At 49.6% G+C, this 18,940-nt stretch overlaps 1 protein-coding gene across 1 annotated transcript in view; it reads right to left on the bottom strand.

The window, feature by feature from the left end:
- Positions 1–9,417: 9,417 nt before the first annotated feature.
- GMPR (guanosine monophosphate reductase) overlaps positions 9,418–18,940 on the bottom strand; it is a 43,533-nt gene continuing 34,010 nt past the window's right edge. Inside the window, exons 7-9 of the mRNA XM_044259383.1 lie at positions 16,270–16,312; positions 13,446–13,605; positions 9,418–9,930 (exon numbers count right to left, since the gene is read on the bottom strand). Of these exons, the coding sequence (XP_044115318.1) occupies positions 9,750–9,930; positions 13,446–13,605; positions 16,270–16,312 (384 nt within the window). The 3' untranslated portion in view covers positions 9,418–9,749. The remainder of the gene's footprint in view (positions 9,931–13,445; positions 13,606–16,269; positions 16,313–18,940) is intronic.

The raw sequence follows: 18,940 nt of genomic DNA, 5'->3' as shown, positions 1-18,940 counted from the left end.
TAGATATATATTTCCCCCTATGGGGCCTGACTGCACTGATATTTTTTTAGAGCAACTGCCACACGTGGGATTTCGTTTCTGCTTTACTAGCGCAGTGATGTCTCCTGGGTGTCCCGGTGGGCTGGGCAGCTCCTGCTGGCCAGCGCCCCGCACGGTGGGGGGTGGGGGTGGGTGGGGCGGCGGCCGGGGTGGCAGAGGGCGGACACCCACTCTGGATTCCGTGCAGTGTTAGGAAAACCAATCAGGTTATCACTTTGACTTCGCTCCCAAGAGGTAGGCGCGAACTGCCCTTCAGAGAGCCGCGGGAGCTCTTGCATTGGGTTTGCAAATCTCGTCTTTTAACTTTAGTACTGTTTATAGTTCATGACTATGGACAACTCGGGTGCCACTTTTTTCAGATTCCAGTGTGACGTGAGGAATTAGATTTTGAAGATGAGCATATATATTACTATCTCTAAGCACTTAAAATGCTGTTCACACTTTATTACCAAGCATCTTGGTCTATCATTCAACAAGTACTGTATCTCCCTTTAAACTCTTTGGGAAGAAAAAAACAAAACAAAAAAACTAAGTTGCTTTCTTTTTTTTTTCCAACACTGTAACTACATTTCAGCTCTGCAGAGTTTCTCACGAGCAAGATATTGGAAGTTTCAATGTGGTTTAAAGGGATGAATGTGAATTATGAACTAGTACGTGACAATGGCCACCGAGTACTGCCTCACAGAAGGCACTTTTCACTTTGATGTTTGAGAAAGAATTAAAGGCCTATGCAGAGCTGGCAGAGAAACTGAGAGAAAAGGGATGGAAAAAAGAATACTCATTTTTGTCCAGTGTTTTTCTTTTTAAGATGAACTTTTAAAGAGCCTTGCAATTTGCACATCTTGAGTTTATAATTTGTGTGATATTCCTGCAGTTTTTATCCAATAACATTGTGGGAAAGGTTTGGGGGACTGAACGAGCATAAATAAATGTAGCAAAATTACTTTCTAACCTGCCTAAACTCTAGGCCGTTTTATAAGGTTATGTTCCTTTCAAAATTCATTTTGGTCTTTCTACCACATCTGTCACAAAAAAAAAAAAAAAAAAAAAAAAAAAAAAAAGGTCATAGCAGGACAACTCTGAGAATTTTCTTCAGACTCATTAAGAAAGTTTTCCATAAAGACATTTATATATGTGATCAAGTTTTTTAAAAAAAAATCACTTTATCATTGTTGAAATTACTGTTATTTTCAGAATGACTTTTTTTTTTTTCCATCGGAAATCAAATCAAGATTTTAATGTTTGGTACAAACCCAGAAAGGGTATACTTCACAGTTTAAAACTTTCATCCCCAGAGACCTGAAACATTGTTTGTGGGTTTTGAGTGAGTGTCTTAAAGTGCTTTTTTAAAAAATAGTTTTATAAGTAGGGAGAAATTTTTAAATATTCTTACTTGGAATGGCTGCAGTCTCTCTGAACAAATACTTAATTGGATTTTTCTTTTACCACTGAAAGGAGTACTTCTTGCATTTCACAAATTTGAAAACAAAAATTCTGATGTCGACCCACATTTTGGCTGTTGAGTATTCCATTATATTGAGCTCTCACCAGAACTAATGATATTTATAAACCGTTTTCTGGGGTGTACCAAAACATTTGAATAGGTTTAGAACAGCTAGAACTGGTCCTTGACTTTCTGTGGATTTCATTACCTTCTCAGCATGCTGACAGAGAGCTGGGTGAGCCCATACGTGGGGTCATACTGCTTATTTAGTGCTGTTTTTGGTTTTTTTTTTAACGTTTCCGCTCAGAGAACTTGCTTAATCTTCCATATATTCTGCTCAGGGCACTTGCAATGATTAGGTTTTGTTTTTCTTTTCCTTCTGTAACCTTTGATGGTAAGAGGAATACGGGGCTACCATATAGAGACTCTGTCCTCATCAGTACCACTATTTACAGAAACTCACGTGGACGCAGAAACACACACACACACACACACACACACACACCACCTTTCAGTTTAACTTCCAGTACTGAACTAACTGGATCCTCAACACCGACACTAAAATGGGAAAACATACATGGTTTGCAGCAATAGGAACATCACCATTAATTTTTGTGCTTCTATTTCAGGTATAGGAATAACACAGTCATGGGTTCTCTCTAAACATTGTCCCATTTCATTTTCTTGCTTTTGTAGCGTGTGCAATACCTCCCGTGCCAATAGGCCCGACCAGTGTGCTCTAGGGAACACTCATCCCCTGTTGGGCCCATCATCCCTGTTCTGGCCAGAGAGGGGCTGGAGGGGAGGAACCAGGAAGGGGAGAGCTTCCCACAGTGAGCTCCCGCCCAGGATGTGGAGGGCTGGGGCTGGGAGCTTTCGGGAGCCCCTTGTGTCTGTCACCACGTTGCAGAAAGAGCCAGTGGAGGAGAGCTAGGGGAGGAGCTGCAGTCTCCCCATGGCCACGAGGAATAGGGTGCAGTATGGAGAGGGCAGAGGCAGATTCGTTTCTCAGGTGCCCCCAGGAGCAACTAGAACCGGGATCAACCCATTCCATCTCCACGGTGTTTTCCAGAGCAGCAGGTTCCTCCTTCCTGGGTCTGTGTCCTTGACGCTTTGAGCCGTTCCTCTGGGCGTGGGCAGGAAGTGTGGCCTGATGTGTGTGTGTGCTTGTGTGTGTGCACGCTGTGAACATGCGGCCAGTGGCCATGGAGGGGCCACCTGCAAACAATGGTTACCGGTCCTCTGCGGCAGCTTTCTCTTCAATAGGAAGAACATCCAGAGGACAGGGAACCTCGTCTCGTTGGCAGACATTGGTGAGCCCAGGGTGGCCTTGGTCCCCACTCCTGTGTAGCAAACCTAACAATGACAGGCGTAGACATTCTCCACTGCCGAAAAGCTTAACGAGGATCAGCCATGTGCCTCTGTACGGTGTCCACTTTGCAATAGTTAGCCATCTTTAGTTCTTTCTTTCTCTCCTGTTTTCCATTTCTAAAGTACTAACAGCAGGCCTTTTGCGTTTACAACGAAACACAATCACCAAGAAATCAATCAGGGCGAAAAGGAAGGAAAAAAAAAAAAAAAAAAAAAGAAACCAACAAACAGGAACCTCTCTTTATAGGGATTTCTAAATACGTAAAATGACTGTTCCTTAGGATGTCTCACTTAAGAATCATTTCAAGTTTGTTTGGGCCACATTGGGGAGGGGGTGGGGGATACAGAGAAGGATGCCACTTACCTCAAACCTTGTAAAGTGGAAATCCAAATTGGATTTTTGTTCAGACTTGGGGATAATTTTCTATGTCGGTCAGTTTTTTGGTTCCCCCCTTCCCCCCGCCAACTCAACCTGGCCTGGTATGGGATTTTTTTTTTCTCCCGTGGCTGTTGATCCCCATTGCTGACTCTGAATGGTGCCCCCTGTGTTTTCTGTTAGGTGAGTGTGTTGCGCTTTTCTCACCCCCCCCCCCAGGAAGTGGCAGCATCCCTCTTCTCCCCTACAAGGAACTCTGCGAAACCTTTCTCACCTCTTACTCAGGGATGGGGCTGGCGTGTGTGTGGCACACTGGTGTGTCCAGAAGCAGCATTTCGCCTGCTCTGGAGTACGGTTGCATAAGTCCGAGGAATGTGTAGATTTCCTGCATCGTGTGGATTACCCCTTAGATACGGCATACATTGCAATATCATGCTGCGTGTTCATGAGGAACAGTAGCTCCTAGTAATCATAAAATTCACTCTTTGCACATAGTTTTGATCTTTACTGAAATGTGTTGCCAAAATTTATTTTTGTTGTTGTCGCTTTGGAATTCTTTTTGTTTGTTTTTTAAGGAAACAATTGACAGTACCCTTTAACATCCGTGACTGCTAAGGAAACCTATTTCTTTCGTAGAGAGAAAAAAAAAAAATCTCAAAATGCTTTTGAAGACACTAATGCCATGCTATTTCAGATGTGGGAGAAGCAGCAGAGCTCTTGGGACGGGAGGCCAGGCTTTGTGAGCTGTGCTGGTTGTCATGGCTACCGTCTCCGGAACCCACAAGCAGCTCGACAAACTGGTCTGTTCTCTCCCAGAAGGCTTTGCACTTCTGTTTCCTAGTCACCCACGATGATTCCAGGTGAAAGACGGGCCGGCCGTCTCAATCCAGCGCCCAATCCAGCGCCTTCGGTGGGGATCTAAAAGGAAAGGAAGTTATGCTTTCTTTTTTAAAGTGGACTGGAAGCCTTTGCTTCCACCTTTGTGTTTTTAACCCAGAATTTCTGAAATAGAGAATTTAGGAACACATCAAGTAATAAATATACAGAAAATATACTTTTTTATAAAGCACATACGTGCATATGCTATTGTGTTGGGTTGGTTTCCTCTTTTTTCCACGGACAGTGTTGTGTTTCTGTTGATAGGGAAATTCCAAAGAATTTGCACACCTCCACTCCGGAGCTGAGATTTCTTTTACATAGATGACCTCGCTTCAAATATGTTACCTTACGGGATAGGATCTTTTCTTGTAGCACTATACCTTGTGGGAACTCTCTTTCTCTCTCTCTCTCTTTTTTTTTAATGTACACCTAATTTGAGAAGCTGAAGAAGAAAAAATTTTGAAGCACTCATTTTGAGGAGTACAGGTAATGTTCTTGAAAATTGCACAAAAGAAAAATGAATGTCGAAATGATTCATTCAGTGTTCTAAAGACATGGATCTGTTGAAACAATGAGTTTCATACCCTGTTTGTAAAAAAAAAAAAAGAAAAAAAAAGCATAAAGGTTGAAAGTTACATGTTTGGGTTTTTTTTTTTGTTTTTTTTTTTTTGGTTTTTTTTTTTTTGGTTTTGGTTTTGTTTTTTGTATATAGAAAACTGTTATGTCTCAAATAATCAGATTTGTGAGGTTATGGCCTGGAAGAATTACTACAGAAAAGGCTCTTAAACTATACCCACACTTTATGTTTTTGTTACATAGAGCCCTCTTCCGAGGGAGGGCACCTCTGTATTCTGCAATTTGAGAATACTGTTCATTCCTGTGCTGAAAGTACTTCTCTGAGCTCCTTTCTTGGTTTAAACTCTCAAGTCCTTGCAACTCCTTTTTTCTCCAGAGATCACTTTTGACATCCTCCGCACTTCTTGTTCCAATAAACCCAAAGAATATAATCCTGATCAAGAAGTGTTTGTAACAAGAGATCCTAGCTACCAGAAAAACAGAACTCATTATAAGGACAACAAACAAACAAAAAAACGCTCAGCCTTCCTCCCCCCACCCCCCGACACCTCATTTAAATGGGGGGCTCAAACATGAACTTCAATTTCAATGCCTCGTTTTACTTTAGTTTGGGGGGTTTTTTCCTTTAATCATGAGGCCAAAATCAATGGAGAGCAACTTTTCAGAAGAGTCCCATTTTGTCCCCAAATCAAGGCAGCCAGTGGAAACTGGACAGCCGCGCGGGAGCATTAAACACACCCACATACAGTTCTTAAATTCAGGATCTCAGCCCCTCCCTTACTCTTTAAAATGCAAGGCTTCTGGTAGCTGACATTCACCTGTACGATGACGGGAGTGGACAGTGGCTTCAGCTTTTCATGTCCTTCATGACTTGCATACAAACGGTTCAGCTGTATTAAAATTAAGTGCATTTGGCCGATAGGTAGTATGTATACGGTAAGGGTCTCTAAGAATTTCCGTAACTTTTCTTATCTGAAAGGACTTAAGTCTTCCACTGCAGATAATTGGAGACTTTGCCCAAGTTTTCTTCCCCTTTAGTTTGTGTGTTCGTTTGCTGTCTGGATAGCCAACGAGCCTGTCTCCTTTTCCATGGCCAGTCTGAAGGCCTGCGTTGGAAGTGCTGTTTACAGTAATCCTTGCCGGGATAACATCCTGTCCTCCGGAATGTCAAGTCTTGAGATGCCGGACACTGGCTTAGAGCCGGGTCTTTACAGAGCAGTTACCAAGAAGTCGGGGGTGTAGGTTTCCTCTGGTTCTTACCCAAACCACTGAATCTTTAAGGCATCCTTGGGTCCAGGAGTGGGGTAAATTGTTCAGTCAGTGAACCTTGAACTTAACACCTGTTATGTTCAGTTCTGTGAATACTGCCCTTTTGGCTTATTAGGGTCGTTTCTTCCTCCTGGGTCTTCACCTGTAAACCCATTTAGTGTAAAGTGAATGGAGGTTTCAGGAGAGCCCTGCCCAGTATTTTGGGGGGCCTTTGGGTAAGATAGTCCTAACTTCTGGCCCCAGGGCCATCTCCGAGATTCGTACCTTAGTCTGTTTTACAATCAGATCATTACCCGCCGAACTTCCAATTGTATGCCTCCCACCGGCCAAGGGAAAAGAGACGCCAGAACTTTGAGGGCACTATCAGACTGATATGGCCAGTACAGAGGAGAACTAGGGAAGAAATGTTTTGCACCTTATTGAAAAGAAAATTTTAAGTGCATACATAGTTAAGAGCTTTTATTGTGACAGGAGAACTTTTTTCCATATGCGTGCATACTCTCTGTAATTCCAGTGTAAAATATTGTACTTGCACTAGCTTTTTTAAAACAAATATTAAAAAAAATGGAAGAATTCATATTCTATTTTCTAATCGTGGTGTGTCTATTTGTAGGATACACTCGAGTCTGTTTATTGAATTTTATGGTCCCTTTCTTTGATGGTGCTTGCAGGTTTTCTAGGTAGAAATTATTTCATTATTATAATAAAACAATGTTTGATTCAAAATTTGAACAAAATTGTTTTAAATAAATTGTCTGTATACCAGTACAAGTTTATTGTTTCAGTATACTCGTACTAATAAAATAACAGTGCCAATTGCAAACATGTGTCCTTCCGTGTCAGATCCTTGAAGAGAAGAGGCAACTGAGGAAAAAATGGTAATCCCACACTTCGCCCCCACTATGAGCACCGGGTCGGTGTGTGCTGGGGAGGGTCACAAGGCACCGGTTTTCCTACTGCTTTTTTGGAGGGGGAGCTAGGGGGAGGCAAGATGTGGTGGTTATGCCCTAGATGAGGTCCGCAATAAAAGGCACATTTCGACAGCCTATGTTTCGACTTACTCAGTTCGCGTTTTATTTCTATCTGAACCATGCTGTTGACAAGAGAGATTTGTTTCTGAACAGCATTTGGCAGCTTCATGGGACTCCTGTAGCGTCATCGATAACATTCTGGAACAATGTTGCTGTACGCTGGTTCCGGGTCGAATTGCAGAGGAAAGTTCCTTCAGTTCGTGCCTGACAGAAATTCCACAAGCCAGGGGCCTCCCTGCATGCACATGGGGGGAGCCTATTTGTCTCAAGGGTACAGCATTGGGGGCGTTCACGGTGCCCACTCAGCCGTTGCCCCACGAAGTAATCCTCCCAGGACCCAGGCAAGGGAACCCCTCTGTCCCCTCTGTGCATGTGGCCATAGGATCCTTCCAGCCTTAAGATGTTGCAGAGGTGGAAGGGAATTCTCGGGGTCAAATTCAGAGTTTTCTCTGAGCCCAGGGAGGCGGGGGTGATGCCTTTCCTTTTGCTGCCTTCCTGGTGAGTGTCTGGGGGCATCCCGCCCGACTCTCCTCTTGGGACTCAGAGTTGAAGTCCTGAGTGCTGTGAATGTCAGTGCTGAAGAAAGGTGCACCATGCAGGAGCTGCTAAGGTGAAGGGCATCTCATTCACAGACCCCGCCCCCACCCCAACTCCTGCACAGGAAGGCTTGCAAGTTGCAGCAGACACTCAGGTATCCTGACTGATACCAGGTCTGAAGGCGCCCCCAGCACGGGGCTCCTCTGCACCCCTGAACATGGGAGGCAGAGATGAACTGACTAAAGCAAAGCATAATGGAGCTTTTGGGGTGCTTTTTGCAAAAATCTCTGCTTCAAAGTGATTCACTTCCCTAAAAACTAGGTGAGCTCAAGAACCTGCTCCCAGCTCGTGGAAACGAAGATGCACAATCTGTACACGAGCGGGATAGAGCAGGCACAGGTCTCTGAAAAGAGCACAGCCTCCAGCGGGCTGCTGGGGGTCCCCCTCCCAGACCACTCCCTCTGGGTGTGGCACAGGAGTGGGCTGTGCAAGAGGGGACAGCGGCCAGCCCGAGCTCAGGCAAGGGTGTGCCCTCAAAGTCCCCCTTACTACGGCTGGTGCATTCGGGATGGGTTTCCTTTCCTTTCCTTTCCTTCTCTCCCTTATTTTGCAACAGAGAATCTCTTAAAACCAACACACTGAAGGGCCTGAGCAGAAACTATCTTCCACAGGCGCCTCAGGGGGCTTAAACCTCAGACTAGCAGAGAAGGGGGGGTGCCTCCAGGTAAACCCCACATCTCGCTCTGTATGTTAAACATTCTCCAACCCTTCATCTCAAAAGGCTGGCCCATTTAGGTCTCCACCAGTACAAGAACTATCCTCAGTGGATCGAAGGGGGGAAAAGTGTGACAACAGAGTTCACATTGCTGGACCTTTAAGTGGTCCAGCAAATGGACCTAGACTCTCCTGGAACATTATGGGCTGGATGGACCCTTGATGTGGTGGCAGTTCACCACAGGCCTCGAGCCATTCATTTGTCCTTAAACAGCAGCACGCGTGACCCTTCTCTACTCCAGGGTAGTCGTTTGCTTTTTCAAGGAAAATGGACTCTTGTGTCTGCTTCGTTAAGCCTCGTTCAAAAGAAAATAAAGCAAAACATCCTGGCCTGCATATACTTTCCAGTCCTACTGCTCAAGGAACGCTCCAGAAGCAGTGGGCAGTCATCATTAATAAATCCATGTTCACTATTCAAACAAGCACAGCGGCAGGATTCCTCCAAGGCCATGGGTCATCCTCCAAGAAAATACCATTGTCACCAGTCAGCGAACACCGTGTGGCCCTTCCTCAAAAGTATGAATGGCCTCGACAAGGGAATAGTTCTAACTCCTATTTCCAACCAATGACTTGTAGAAAACGGCCGGTCAAGGTGTTGGCTGTTTCTCAGGAAGGATTCCACTTGCCAATGTTTTGGTGGATGACCTTTGAAGAAAACATCTCGTGAACTTCAAAATAATGTCTGTTCTCTTTAAGAGAGAGGCCAACCTGACCAGTTGGGATTGAGGAGGGAAGAGAGGAGGGAAAACAAAACTCACTGAAAAACCAGGAGAGGGACAGTATCCCCAAAGCAACATTGACCCCAGAGTGCCAGATACCTGATTGCAAAAGGCACATGTAACGCAGGTGGTGGAGACACGTCACCATACCTCAGATCCAAAAGGGGACCACTTCTTCAAGTTCATGGGTCAAGTCAGGTGCTTTGGTCCTTTGCTGGCAACCAAAAGCAGAAGAGGGGAACCCAGTGACTCTGACTGGCCCGGCCACCCCTATCCTCCCTTACCCTCTCCTCCCGCCATGCCTTAACTGCTAACGGCCAAGCAGGGGAAGAAGGTAGGAAACCCCCAGCTCCCCTGACAACTTGTTTCCAGCAAATGCAAACTCCAGCACTCCACCAAGTCTTAAGATAATTGCATTATATTAAAGTGAAACCATTTTTCTTTAAAAAGAAAGAGAAGAAAAGAAAAGGAAAGGAAAAGGTGAGTTAGTTTTAACAATGAGGTTATGAGTTCCAGGCAGCTGGGCTCTGACCACTGACCCAGTCAATGCCCTGCTTCCAGTGCCCCCCGAAGGCGCCAGGGGAGCCCCAAAGCCTCCAGGGGACAGGGAGGGGAGCAGGAGGCAGCAGTCCACCATTCAGGAGAGGCCAGCAACTCTGATGTAACACGAGGGCGGTGGGCAAGCAGGTGTGCGTGGACGCTGCCTCGAGCCGGACGTCACCTCATCCTCCCGGTTAGCTGAACACAGTGTTGTGCTGTTGGGTCACTCGGATGAATGTCGCCCTCCTGCTGAGCTCTTTGAGTTTCGCGGCCCCCACGTAAGTGCAGGTAGACCTCAGTCCCCCAAGAATATCCAGAATTGTGTTTTCTACATCCCCCTTGTAAGGCACTTCCACAGTCTTGCCCTCAGAGGCCCTGCAAGAAAAGAGAAGCTTGTCTTTTAGTCTGGCTTTTTTTTTTTTTTTCCTCCTTTACAAACCCAGCCGGGATTATTCCCAGCTTCAGCCCTTTCAGCAGCCAACAGCCCCCCGGCACACTCCGGGAGCTAAATGCCCACACTGCTAGGGATAGGTGGTGGCAGCAGCAGCCCAGATGAAGGCGAGGCCCCTCCCGAAACACACAGCCTTGCTGCCGGCTGCCCGGGCACCAGTGGCTTTGGAAGAAGGGACACACACCTTCCCCCGCAAAGTGCCCTCCTCACTCAGGGGCACCCCGTCACTTACGGGCCTCCACTCTGCCCCGAAGAGAAACCAACGGCACCCTTCTCCTCCAGCTTCATCCAGAGACCAGTGTGCCCCCGACCCAGAGCCCCAGATGCCCCAGGGGAAGAAGAGCCCGGGCCAATCACCTCGAGTGACCCCTGCCTCTGTCTCTTCTTGTCACCCTCCCTGATCAACAACAGAAGCCCAGAGCTTCGCCCTCCCACACGCCAGCTCTCCAAGCAGACCCCCAGTGTCCTCGAGGACGACCATCGGGAGGAGGAAGGTAGCAATACAGCCAGCCTCCCGCTCACAGTGGTCTGACTTCACCACAGTGGGCGAGCGATACACACTCGGTAGAAAGCAAACCGGATTTTGAACTTGGATCCTTTCCCAGGCTAGTGATGTGCAAACAATCCTAACTGGTGAAGGGGGGTCCCCGGTGGCTGCACTGACATCAGCCCGAGGACCGGGAGGGGGGACAAGCACTCTGCACCCGTACAACTGGGTCTGTTTCTCAGTAGAGACCTTCAACCCCTGATTATCAGACAGACCGGGTGCTGGATGATTTTGCCCATGGCAGGCTACCGTCAGCGTTCTGAGCACAGGTAAGGTAGCCCAGGCTAAGCGAGGATGTTTAGTGGGTTCCGTATCGCAAGCTCATTTCAGTTTATCCTATTTTTACCTTAAGATGGGTTTATCGGGATGCAGCCCCATGCCCTAAGCAAGAGCTGTAAAATGCACAACTCAAGCCTCCCCGCCCCCCCCCCAGGTAGTAGGGACATTCGGTCCAGACTCGCCTTCGGAGGGGCGTTACCAGAAGGAAATGTCCAATCTATGCAAAACCCTAGCCCTCATCTGAGGCCCAGGCAATCTAGAAATTCTAATGGTTAACAAATTCTGGAGCTTTCTTTAGCTGGTCTCTTCAACTAGAAAAAAGATAGCATCTCTCTATCAGAAGCTCCTCGCCTAGAATTTCAAAATGGTATTGACTCTCGTGCCTTGGAATCCACACAGGCAAGATGGTCCTGAAGTGAGACGAGATCTCCCTCCCTAAACCACTGACTGCAGCCAGGGCTGTCCTTGGGGGCTGGTTCAGAGCATCGAGCTCCTGACGCCCGTCCCTGACCACACCCGAGACGGCTCACGTCCCCGCACTCCGTGACCCCAGACCAACACCTACACACCTATACCCACGACGACCGCCATCTCACTCTGAAAAAGATTTCCATGGCCTGCCTGGGGCTTACTGGAAGTCATCTAGATTCTCATCGTTGCCTCTTTGCTGATGGGTGACGGCCCCTTTTGCAAGACATTTATTGCTGAGGTTCACGTCCTCTCGTCTGGTATACAAAGGTACTTTGATCTGTCTCCCAGGGCCGGTGTGAGGCATAAATGGTTAATGGCTGGGAAGGAACCAGCAAAGCATAAATAGCATTACCTTCATTAAATACCACCATCAAAGGAGGACAATTCTTGTGAGGAAACTGTGGGGAGGGGGCAGCAAACTGCCAGGGAAAGGGGAGGTAGCGAGGGAGGCAGAGTCACAGAGGGACAGAGACAAAGAGAAAAACACAGGCAGCCTGCAGGGCTCGGCTGCCTCCAGACTGAGCTTCAAATTCCGTTAGCACCTGCCTCTCCTAAGATCTGAAACCACTTCCAGAATCTTCTATTTTCTGTTTTGTCTAAACCCTGCTGAAATGACAGAAGGGGATTTTTTTCTTTCGGTGCCTCGGCTGCTGCGTGCGGCATAGCCTGGTCTGCCCTCTTCGGTCTAGTTTCCTGAGAACCCAGAACAGATGTAGCTAGAGGAACCGAGTGTCCTCCAGGCAAAGCATCTAGCGGTCACCCAACCACGACGGCTCCACCTAACGTGGCAGCGCATAGCAGACACGGGCGCCGGGGTAGGGACAGTGGTTGCTGGTAAAGGGTGAAGCTTCTGAGGTCCAGGGGGGCCCCCAGAGGTCCAGGGGGGCACTGAGGCAGTGACTGACCCCCCTGCCCACCCTCATTACCCACGCCAGCTCCTCCATGGGGCACCACGTGGGAGAAAGAGCCTTCTGAGGCTGCACCAGAAGGAGAATCCTCTTGTTCTCACTTTGTGAAGTTTCCAGGATGCGGGTGAGACCTAGCTCCCTATTCCCCTTTCCCACCCTGCCTTCCCCACACTGTGGCATCTTGACGCAGGTCCCCCCATAAGAGGAGAATGAGATCGGACATCAGTCCACCGGTCCCCCCACACTGAAGCACAGAACACTTGGGAGAGCATCCCATGCCTCCCGCCCACCCCTGTGAATCTCAGTGGGGTGCTGAGATTTACCTCCAGCAGGACTTGAACCTCGGACAACACCCCTGCCTCCCGTGTCCTTGAGATAAGCTTTCGGGTGAGGGATGAATGGTAGGGAATGCGGGGTGTCCACCAGGGAGGGCTGGAGCTCCCGCCCCGGTGCCCGAGGCTTCCCAGAGAAAGGCAACCCCTCCCTCCCAGCGGACTCCCTGGTGAGAAAGTCCACCTCGTGCGACCTGTCCTCAAGCTAATGCTGAGGAAAGACAACGGCAGTTTCTAGGGAACAGGGCCACGGAGTGGATATGTGCTGTCCTGAGGTTCTTCAAACACACATGCAGACAATTAACATGGAAGTGAAACAGAAAAGGCCGGGTTATATTTGGGGATCGCAGATTTGTTTTAAAAAAAAGAAAAAAGCAGAAGCCATCATCCCTTCTGCGCTAACACAATTAAATGGCTAAAAATGCTGCCTGTGTCAACCGTCAGAGCCTGGAGGCAGGTGAGAGTCCTGCCATAGGGGAAACATGGCACCTTCCAGAAAGGCCTGACCTCCACGCGGCGGTGTGCACCACGCCTGTTTCAGACGCGATGGGAAACCCCGGCTTCAACGCGATGCTTGCAGCCTGAGTTCGTTCCAGGCTGGAGATGGGAGGTGACGGGGCTCACTCAGAGCTCTCGAAAGGCTCTACCGGAAGGATGAGGCAAAAAGACCGTTGCCTGTGTGACCCTTGGGAAAGTCTGGAGCATCACCTCCTGGACTGGCCGAGCAGGAGTCCCACCTGCTCGCACATCCCCCTTTCGTCACATTTTTATCCCGTCCCCAAACCCTGCTGCCTTCTGAGGGCCCCAAACAGAGCAAATGCCAGTTGCATAAAAGCCGGACTATTTCAAAAGCAGACCACGTGTTGCGACTCCTTCCCGCGGCGCTGATGTCCGCGGCTCACCTGTATTCAGCGACGCCCCCCGCGTGCTTCTTCATGGCCGTGTCGGAGCTCATCCCGTAGAACAGCTTCAGCTTCTGCCCGTTCTTCTCGATCACCTCTCCAGCACACTCTGTGTGGCCCGAAAACATCCCTCCCAGCATGACAAAATCCGCGCCGGCGCCTAGACGCCAACAGGGGGACAAAAAGCAGCCGCAGGGCAAAGAGCTCAGAGAAAATCAGCCCCAGGAGGATGGACGTGGGACTCCCAATCCCTCCCCCCCACCACCCCCACCCCCGCTCCTTGCTCCCAGCCATCATCAGGAGAAAAGCTCGACCTCTCCCTTTCTGGAAAAAGTGAAGAAGGCTTGTGTGGGGGGAGATGGATACTCAGAGGAAGAGACACAGTTGAAGGCTAAGGCGGTGGACAGTCCTTAACGGTCTTAATGGTAACCAATGATGGACTATGACCATCCTCCATCCACAGCCTGTCTGAGTCTCATCATCAGAACGGCAGTAAGAAGTGGGCAGCACGGGGGCACCTGGGAGGCTCAGTCATTAAGCATCTGCTTTCGGCTCAGGTCATGATCCCAGGGTCCTGGGATCGAGCCCCGCGTCAGGCTCCCTGCTCAGTGAGAAGCCTACTTCTCCCTCTCCCACTCCCCCTGCTTGTGTTCCTGCTCTTGCAGTCTCTCTGTCAAATAAATAAAATCTTAAAGAAAAAAAAAAAGAACGAGGCAGCATGTTCTACAGCACGTTCCCCGATTTCATCCCCAAGAGTCACCCCACCAGTGCCCTCATCAGGCATCTGGTCGACCTGAGTCTATTGGCACCCTCACACTCTGCTTCTGAAGGTCATGGAAGACCCACAACGGACTGAAACCTACTCTCTCTCCTGCAGTCTGCCTCCGAATGACTTCAGTGTACTTCTCCTTCTTGATTTGACCTAAGGAAGCACCAAGAGGTTTTGAGTGCTGCCTGTGTGTTTAAGAAGCCTGAAGTCATTAAGCTAAAACCCAATGTTAAATATTGGAAGCCACGTAACTTGTGCAGAAGGAATATACAGCGAACATTGTGGCGGGGAGGGCGGCGAGGGGGGCTGGCTAGAGCATAATTAGGGCAGGGTACCTAGGCTGGATTTTCTGTTTTTCAAAAATTGGAATTGTAATAAAAATTTTTTTAGATGCACTTTATCAATTTTCAGTAACAAATGGGGATGGAAGATCTTACATTGAGACTTACTTGGGGGTAAAAAGGGAGGTTTGCCCCCCACCCCACCTGCCCTGCCATGACTTCAATGGGGCAGAGGAAGACCAGTGTCCAGCCAGGCCTCGCAATGACCACGACCCCAGCAGCAGATGTCAACAGCATGAACCCAGAGCACAGACCCACCCCGACAACCCTTTGAAGTGGCTTCTGATTATTTCTGTCTCTGAACGTTCTCACGTCCCTCCCTCACCAACATTTTCCCTGACGCAGTCCCTCTCCCTCCTTCCGCCGAGCCTCAGCCCAGGCCAGGCCACGCTCCCCAGAAGAAGAGCGAAGGAAAAGATGTCACAGCGGATTCCAAAGACCAGGGACCGTTACCTACGAGGCACCTTCTTCACCAGCTGGTCCCTTGAAAAGCATGCCTGCTCCTAGTCTGTGCAGGGAGCCCAAGGGTCTGTGGCTAGTGATCCAGATAAAGGGGGCGTGGGCACACACAATCGGAGCAGGGGTCCTAACTCCCCTTGCTCGGCCACCAGCTATGGGACCCTCACTTTGTCACACTCACCTCTCAGGGCCTCAGGCTCAACTATAAAGTAGGCGCCTGGGATGTCAAAGAGGACCCGTGTGTTCCCTTCCAAGACGCACGATCAGAAGGGGATTACATCAGAAGGCTGCCTGTTTGCATGACGTTCCCCAGGGTTGGTACAGAACCCCACTGCTAAGAACCCTGTCCCTGTCTCCTTGTCCCCATCAGTGTTTTATTAGAAGAAAAAGAGAGAGAGAGAGGGGGAGGGAAATGGAGGGAGGCAGGGAATCAAAGCCTAAACCTAAGACAGTTCATGGGAAGGTCTCCAAAGCAGTAGTCAGAAAACATAGAAGGTGCCAAATGCAGGTAAGGGGAAGGACCCCTGGCACTCCGTAGGAACACCGGAGACAGAAAGTTCACCTCCACAGGAAAAAAGGGGAAAAAAGGGGGGGAGGAATCAACCGTGAACTTGGCCCTGGCCTCAGAAAAGGGGTGGGGCCGCATGGGCTGTTTTTCTGTCACCCCTGGGCACGCACAATCTGCACGCAGTATGCCAAGGTCAAGTGGAAAGTGCAGGGCACAACATGTGGAAAACTAGGGCTTTCCCAAGAAAAGGCCAGCCCCCTCCCACCCCCACCCCCATCTCCACCCCGCCCCCTGCCCTTCCCCAAAGCCCCAGCTGCATCACAGTTGGACGCTGCTGCCCCCTGGTGGGACACAGGCTCCTCGGTCCGGAGGGGGAGAAACTTCCAAGGGACACTAGCCCTTCCTGAAGGTTGCCCCAGTTTAGAACCCGGAAACCCTCCCTGAAGTCGCTGTGCTTCAGACCTGGTGCTGGCCTCCTCCGGGGGCTCCCTGCGCCGTCTAAGCCATGACCTCACCCACTCCTGGCTTGCAGGCTGTCTACCCCCTTCCACCCCCTGGGCACCCCGCCGGCTCCGCAGAACCAAACCAACATCAGGATTCTGGCCAATCGGGGCTGAAATCCAGGGACGGGGAAACTCGAGACTGGCCCAGAATTTCCCAGCACGTCCCGCCTCTTCATTCAGGTTCCCACCGGAGGCCAGCACGAGGCGGCAGGGAACTCCCGCCCCTCCCTCCCTGTCCTCTTACCAAAGGCTTTGGCGACATCTCCTGGACACGTGCAGCCTCCGTCCTTCAAAGAGAGAAAAGCAAGGAAAGGGTATCAGTCAGCAGGGGCACCCTTGGCCAGGCGGTCCCCCTCCCCTGGGGCGATTAGGTCATCAGGAGGGGGTCTCCAACGCACCCTCAGCCAAGGGCAAGCCCCCCGCCAAAAAAGCGACCCTCAGAGTCCGCTCCAGTTCCAGCCTTCCTCAGTCACTGTGTTTGGACTTAAATTTGCTCCCGTCGATATTGCACCTTCATCCCCCAGCCTCTTGGGATTTCCTCTCTGGGTCTGCCTCACCCACCACCTGCCCACCTGTCTGCATCCCAGCCCCCTGCCCCTGCCCATCCCGGAAGCCAGATGCCTGACCAGGGCCGTCCGAATTCATTCTCATCCCACAGTCCCTCTTTCCCTCCCTGCCCAGCATGAGGTGAAGTTTAGGTAGTAAGAGCTGAATTACTTTATGAGCTGCGAAAGGACACGGAGTTCCTTTAACCTTCCGCCACCCCACACAGCCCCTATCCACCTTCCCGTAATGGGCCCAGTTAGCTTAAAACCAAACGTACCTTCCTGATCCCCACTCTACCCACAGAGAGCACAAGCCTGGGGCTGCTTTAATGCCCAGCAGGGCAGTCACCTTGGGCTGCCCAGCTCAGCTCTGTGCAGCCATGGGGGTGGGGGTGGGGGGTTGGGGAAACACCAGCAGCACAGTGTGGGGCTTCCAGAATACAGAGCCTGCCAGGTCCCTTACCAACACAAGCTGCTACCTGCTCTTCCCAATGTAGTCTGTGTGACGTCCAAGGAGAAGGCCAGCGAGGGTGGCCCGGAGTTGCCACCAGACTCCACGGAGAGAGAGGCAAAGAAGCAAAGGCCCGGGGTTGGGCGGGGGGTGGGGGGGAGTGCGGGAAGGCAGGGTCCGTGTTGAGGGCTGGCATGATCACAGATCACTGAGCTCAGAGCGGGTCTAGGAGGAGCACCAAGGTCTCAAGAGGCAAGCACCTGTCCCTGGAAGGTGGGACCCACCTGCCTTGGGAAGGACACAGGCTGCCTGGGCTACCGGGCATCACAACTGGCAGGAGGGGGTGTTGCGCTCCCAGAACCAGAGGGCATCCAGCCAACCGGGATGACCACCATACGAACAGCACCTCCCATGGAGAATGGGGGTCTCTGTGACTCATTTCCCTTTTTTATCTGCTTTTGAGACCTGTCACTCCATGAGCTATAACTTAATTTCTGCCTCCTTAACTTCTTTGCAGTTGGGATCCAAAGGTGGACGTGAAAGCTTGAACTCTTTGTTTTTTTTATGAATATTTATTGCCTATAACGATTTCCTCCATCGCGTCTGTTACGGGCACACCCCAGAAATATTGCAGGCTTGGTTCCAGACCACAGGCAATAAAGCGAGTATCCCAACAAAGTGGGTCAAATGAATTTTGTGGTTCCCCAGCGCAGAGAAAAATTATGTGTACACTCCTCTGTGCAACAGCTTTACTGTCTAAAAAAAAGGTACACAGCTTAATTAAAAAAAAACTTTATTGCTAAGAAATGCCAACCATCTCCTAAACTTTGGCTGAACCGTCATCAACGATCACAGATCGCTGTAACAGAACGCAAGGATGAAAAAGTGGAAATTTGGTGAGCATTACCCAAAATGCAGCCCACAGACACCAAGGAGGCAAAGACTGTTGGAAAAACAGTGCCAAGAGGCTCGTCCTGATGTGGGGCTGCCAAAGATCTTTCATTTAAAAAAAAAAAAGGGGGGGGGCAAAAAAACACGGTATCTTTGAGGTGTGATAAAGCCTACAGTCACGTGTCATCTCTCTGACCCCCGGAGGGCCACGGGTGCTAGGGAGCGGTCATTTCCTGCCGCTGTGTGCTGGGGCCCAAGCTCTGGCGGATCTACTTCCTCTTCCAAAGCTACAAGCCCCCTCCATGCCCTTCACTGGCCCTGCCAACTTTTTTGAATGCTTTATCTCTTTACCAAAACCAGTTTTATACTCAATAGGCTTTCAAACACATGACCTGAGAAGATTAAATAAATTCACACCCCCATTACAGGAGGACGTTTTTGGACTTGAAACCACACACACACACACACACACACACACACAACACACAACACACACAACACACTCCCAGGCTTGCAAGCTGTGACTGCCACAGCGGTTCATGTGGGACCCAGAAAATTCCACATTCTTGTGGTTAGGGAAGAGGTCACTGGGATCCTTGAAAAGGAGCTCTTCTCCTCCCAGAATGGGCCAAGACGACCACGGTTAAGAAGGCTCCGTGACGTGCCCCGGAGAGGAAATCCGACTTACAGCAGCATCTTCTGCTCACTGTACTTGGAAATGCATTTATAAAAGGCAGACCAACCACACCAGACTGCGCGTTTAACCCCGTGCAACCCAATGTTGTGATATGCTTTAGGGCAAAGGAGTCTGCTCCCTACTCCTGTTCACGGGTGATTTCCAGAAGCTGTTCAAAGCGTCCTTTTCATGCTGTCAGGAGGCAAGGGCAGGAGAGGCAGATCTCTGCGATCTAAGACACACATTTATTTTTGCACAGAAACATCACAGGCGCCGGAATGTTTTCAAAAACAATGTGCAAATATTCAAAGAACTGCTTGTGTTGTTTTTCAAGAGTGTTCCCGTTGTATTT

Source organism: Neovison vison, chromosome 1 (assembly GCF_020171115.1).
Source record: "Neovison vison isolate M4711 chromosome 1, ASM_NN_V1, whole genome shotgun sequence".
Classification (NCBI taxonomy): Eukaryota; Metazoa; Chordata; class Mammalia; order Carnivora; family Mustelidae; genus Neogale; species Neogale vison.
The sequence above is the reverse complement of the archived record's forward strand: the minus strand, read 5'-3'. Positions and strand labels throughout refer to the sequence as shown.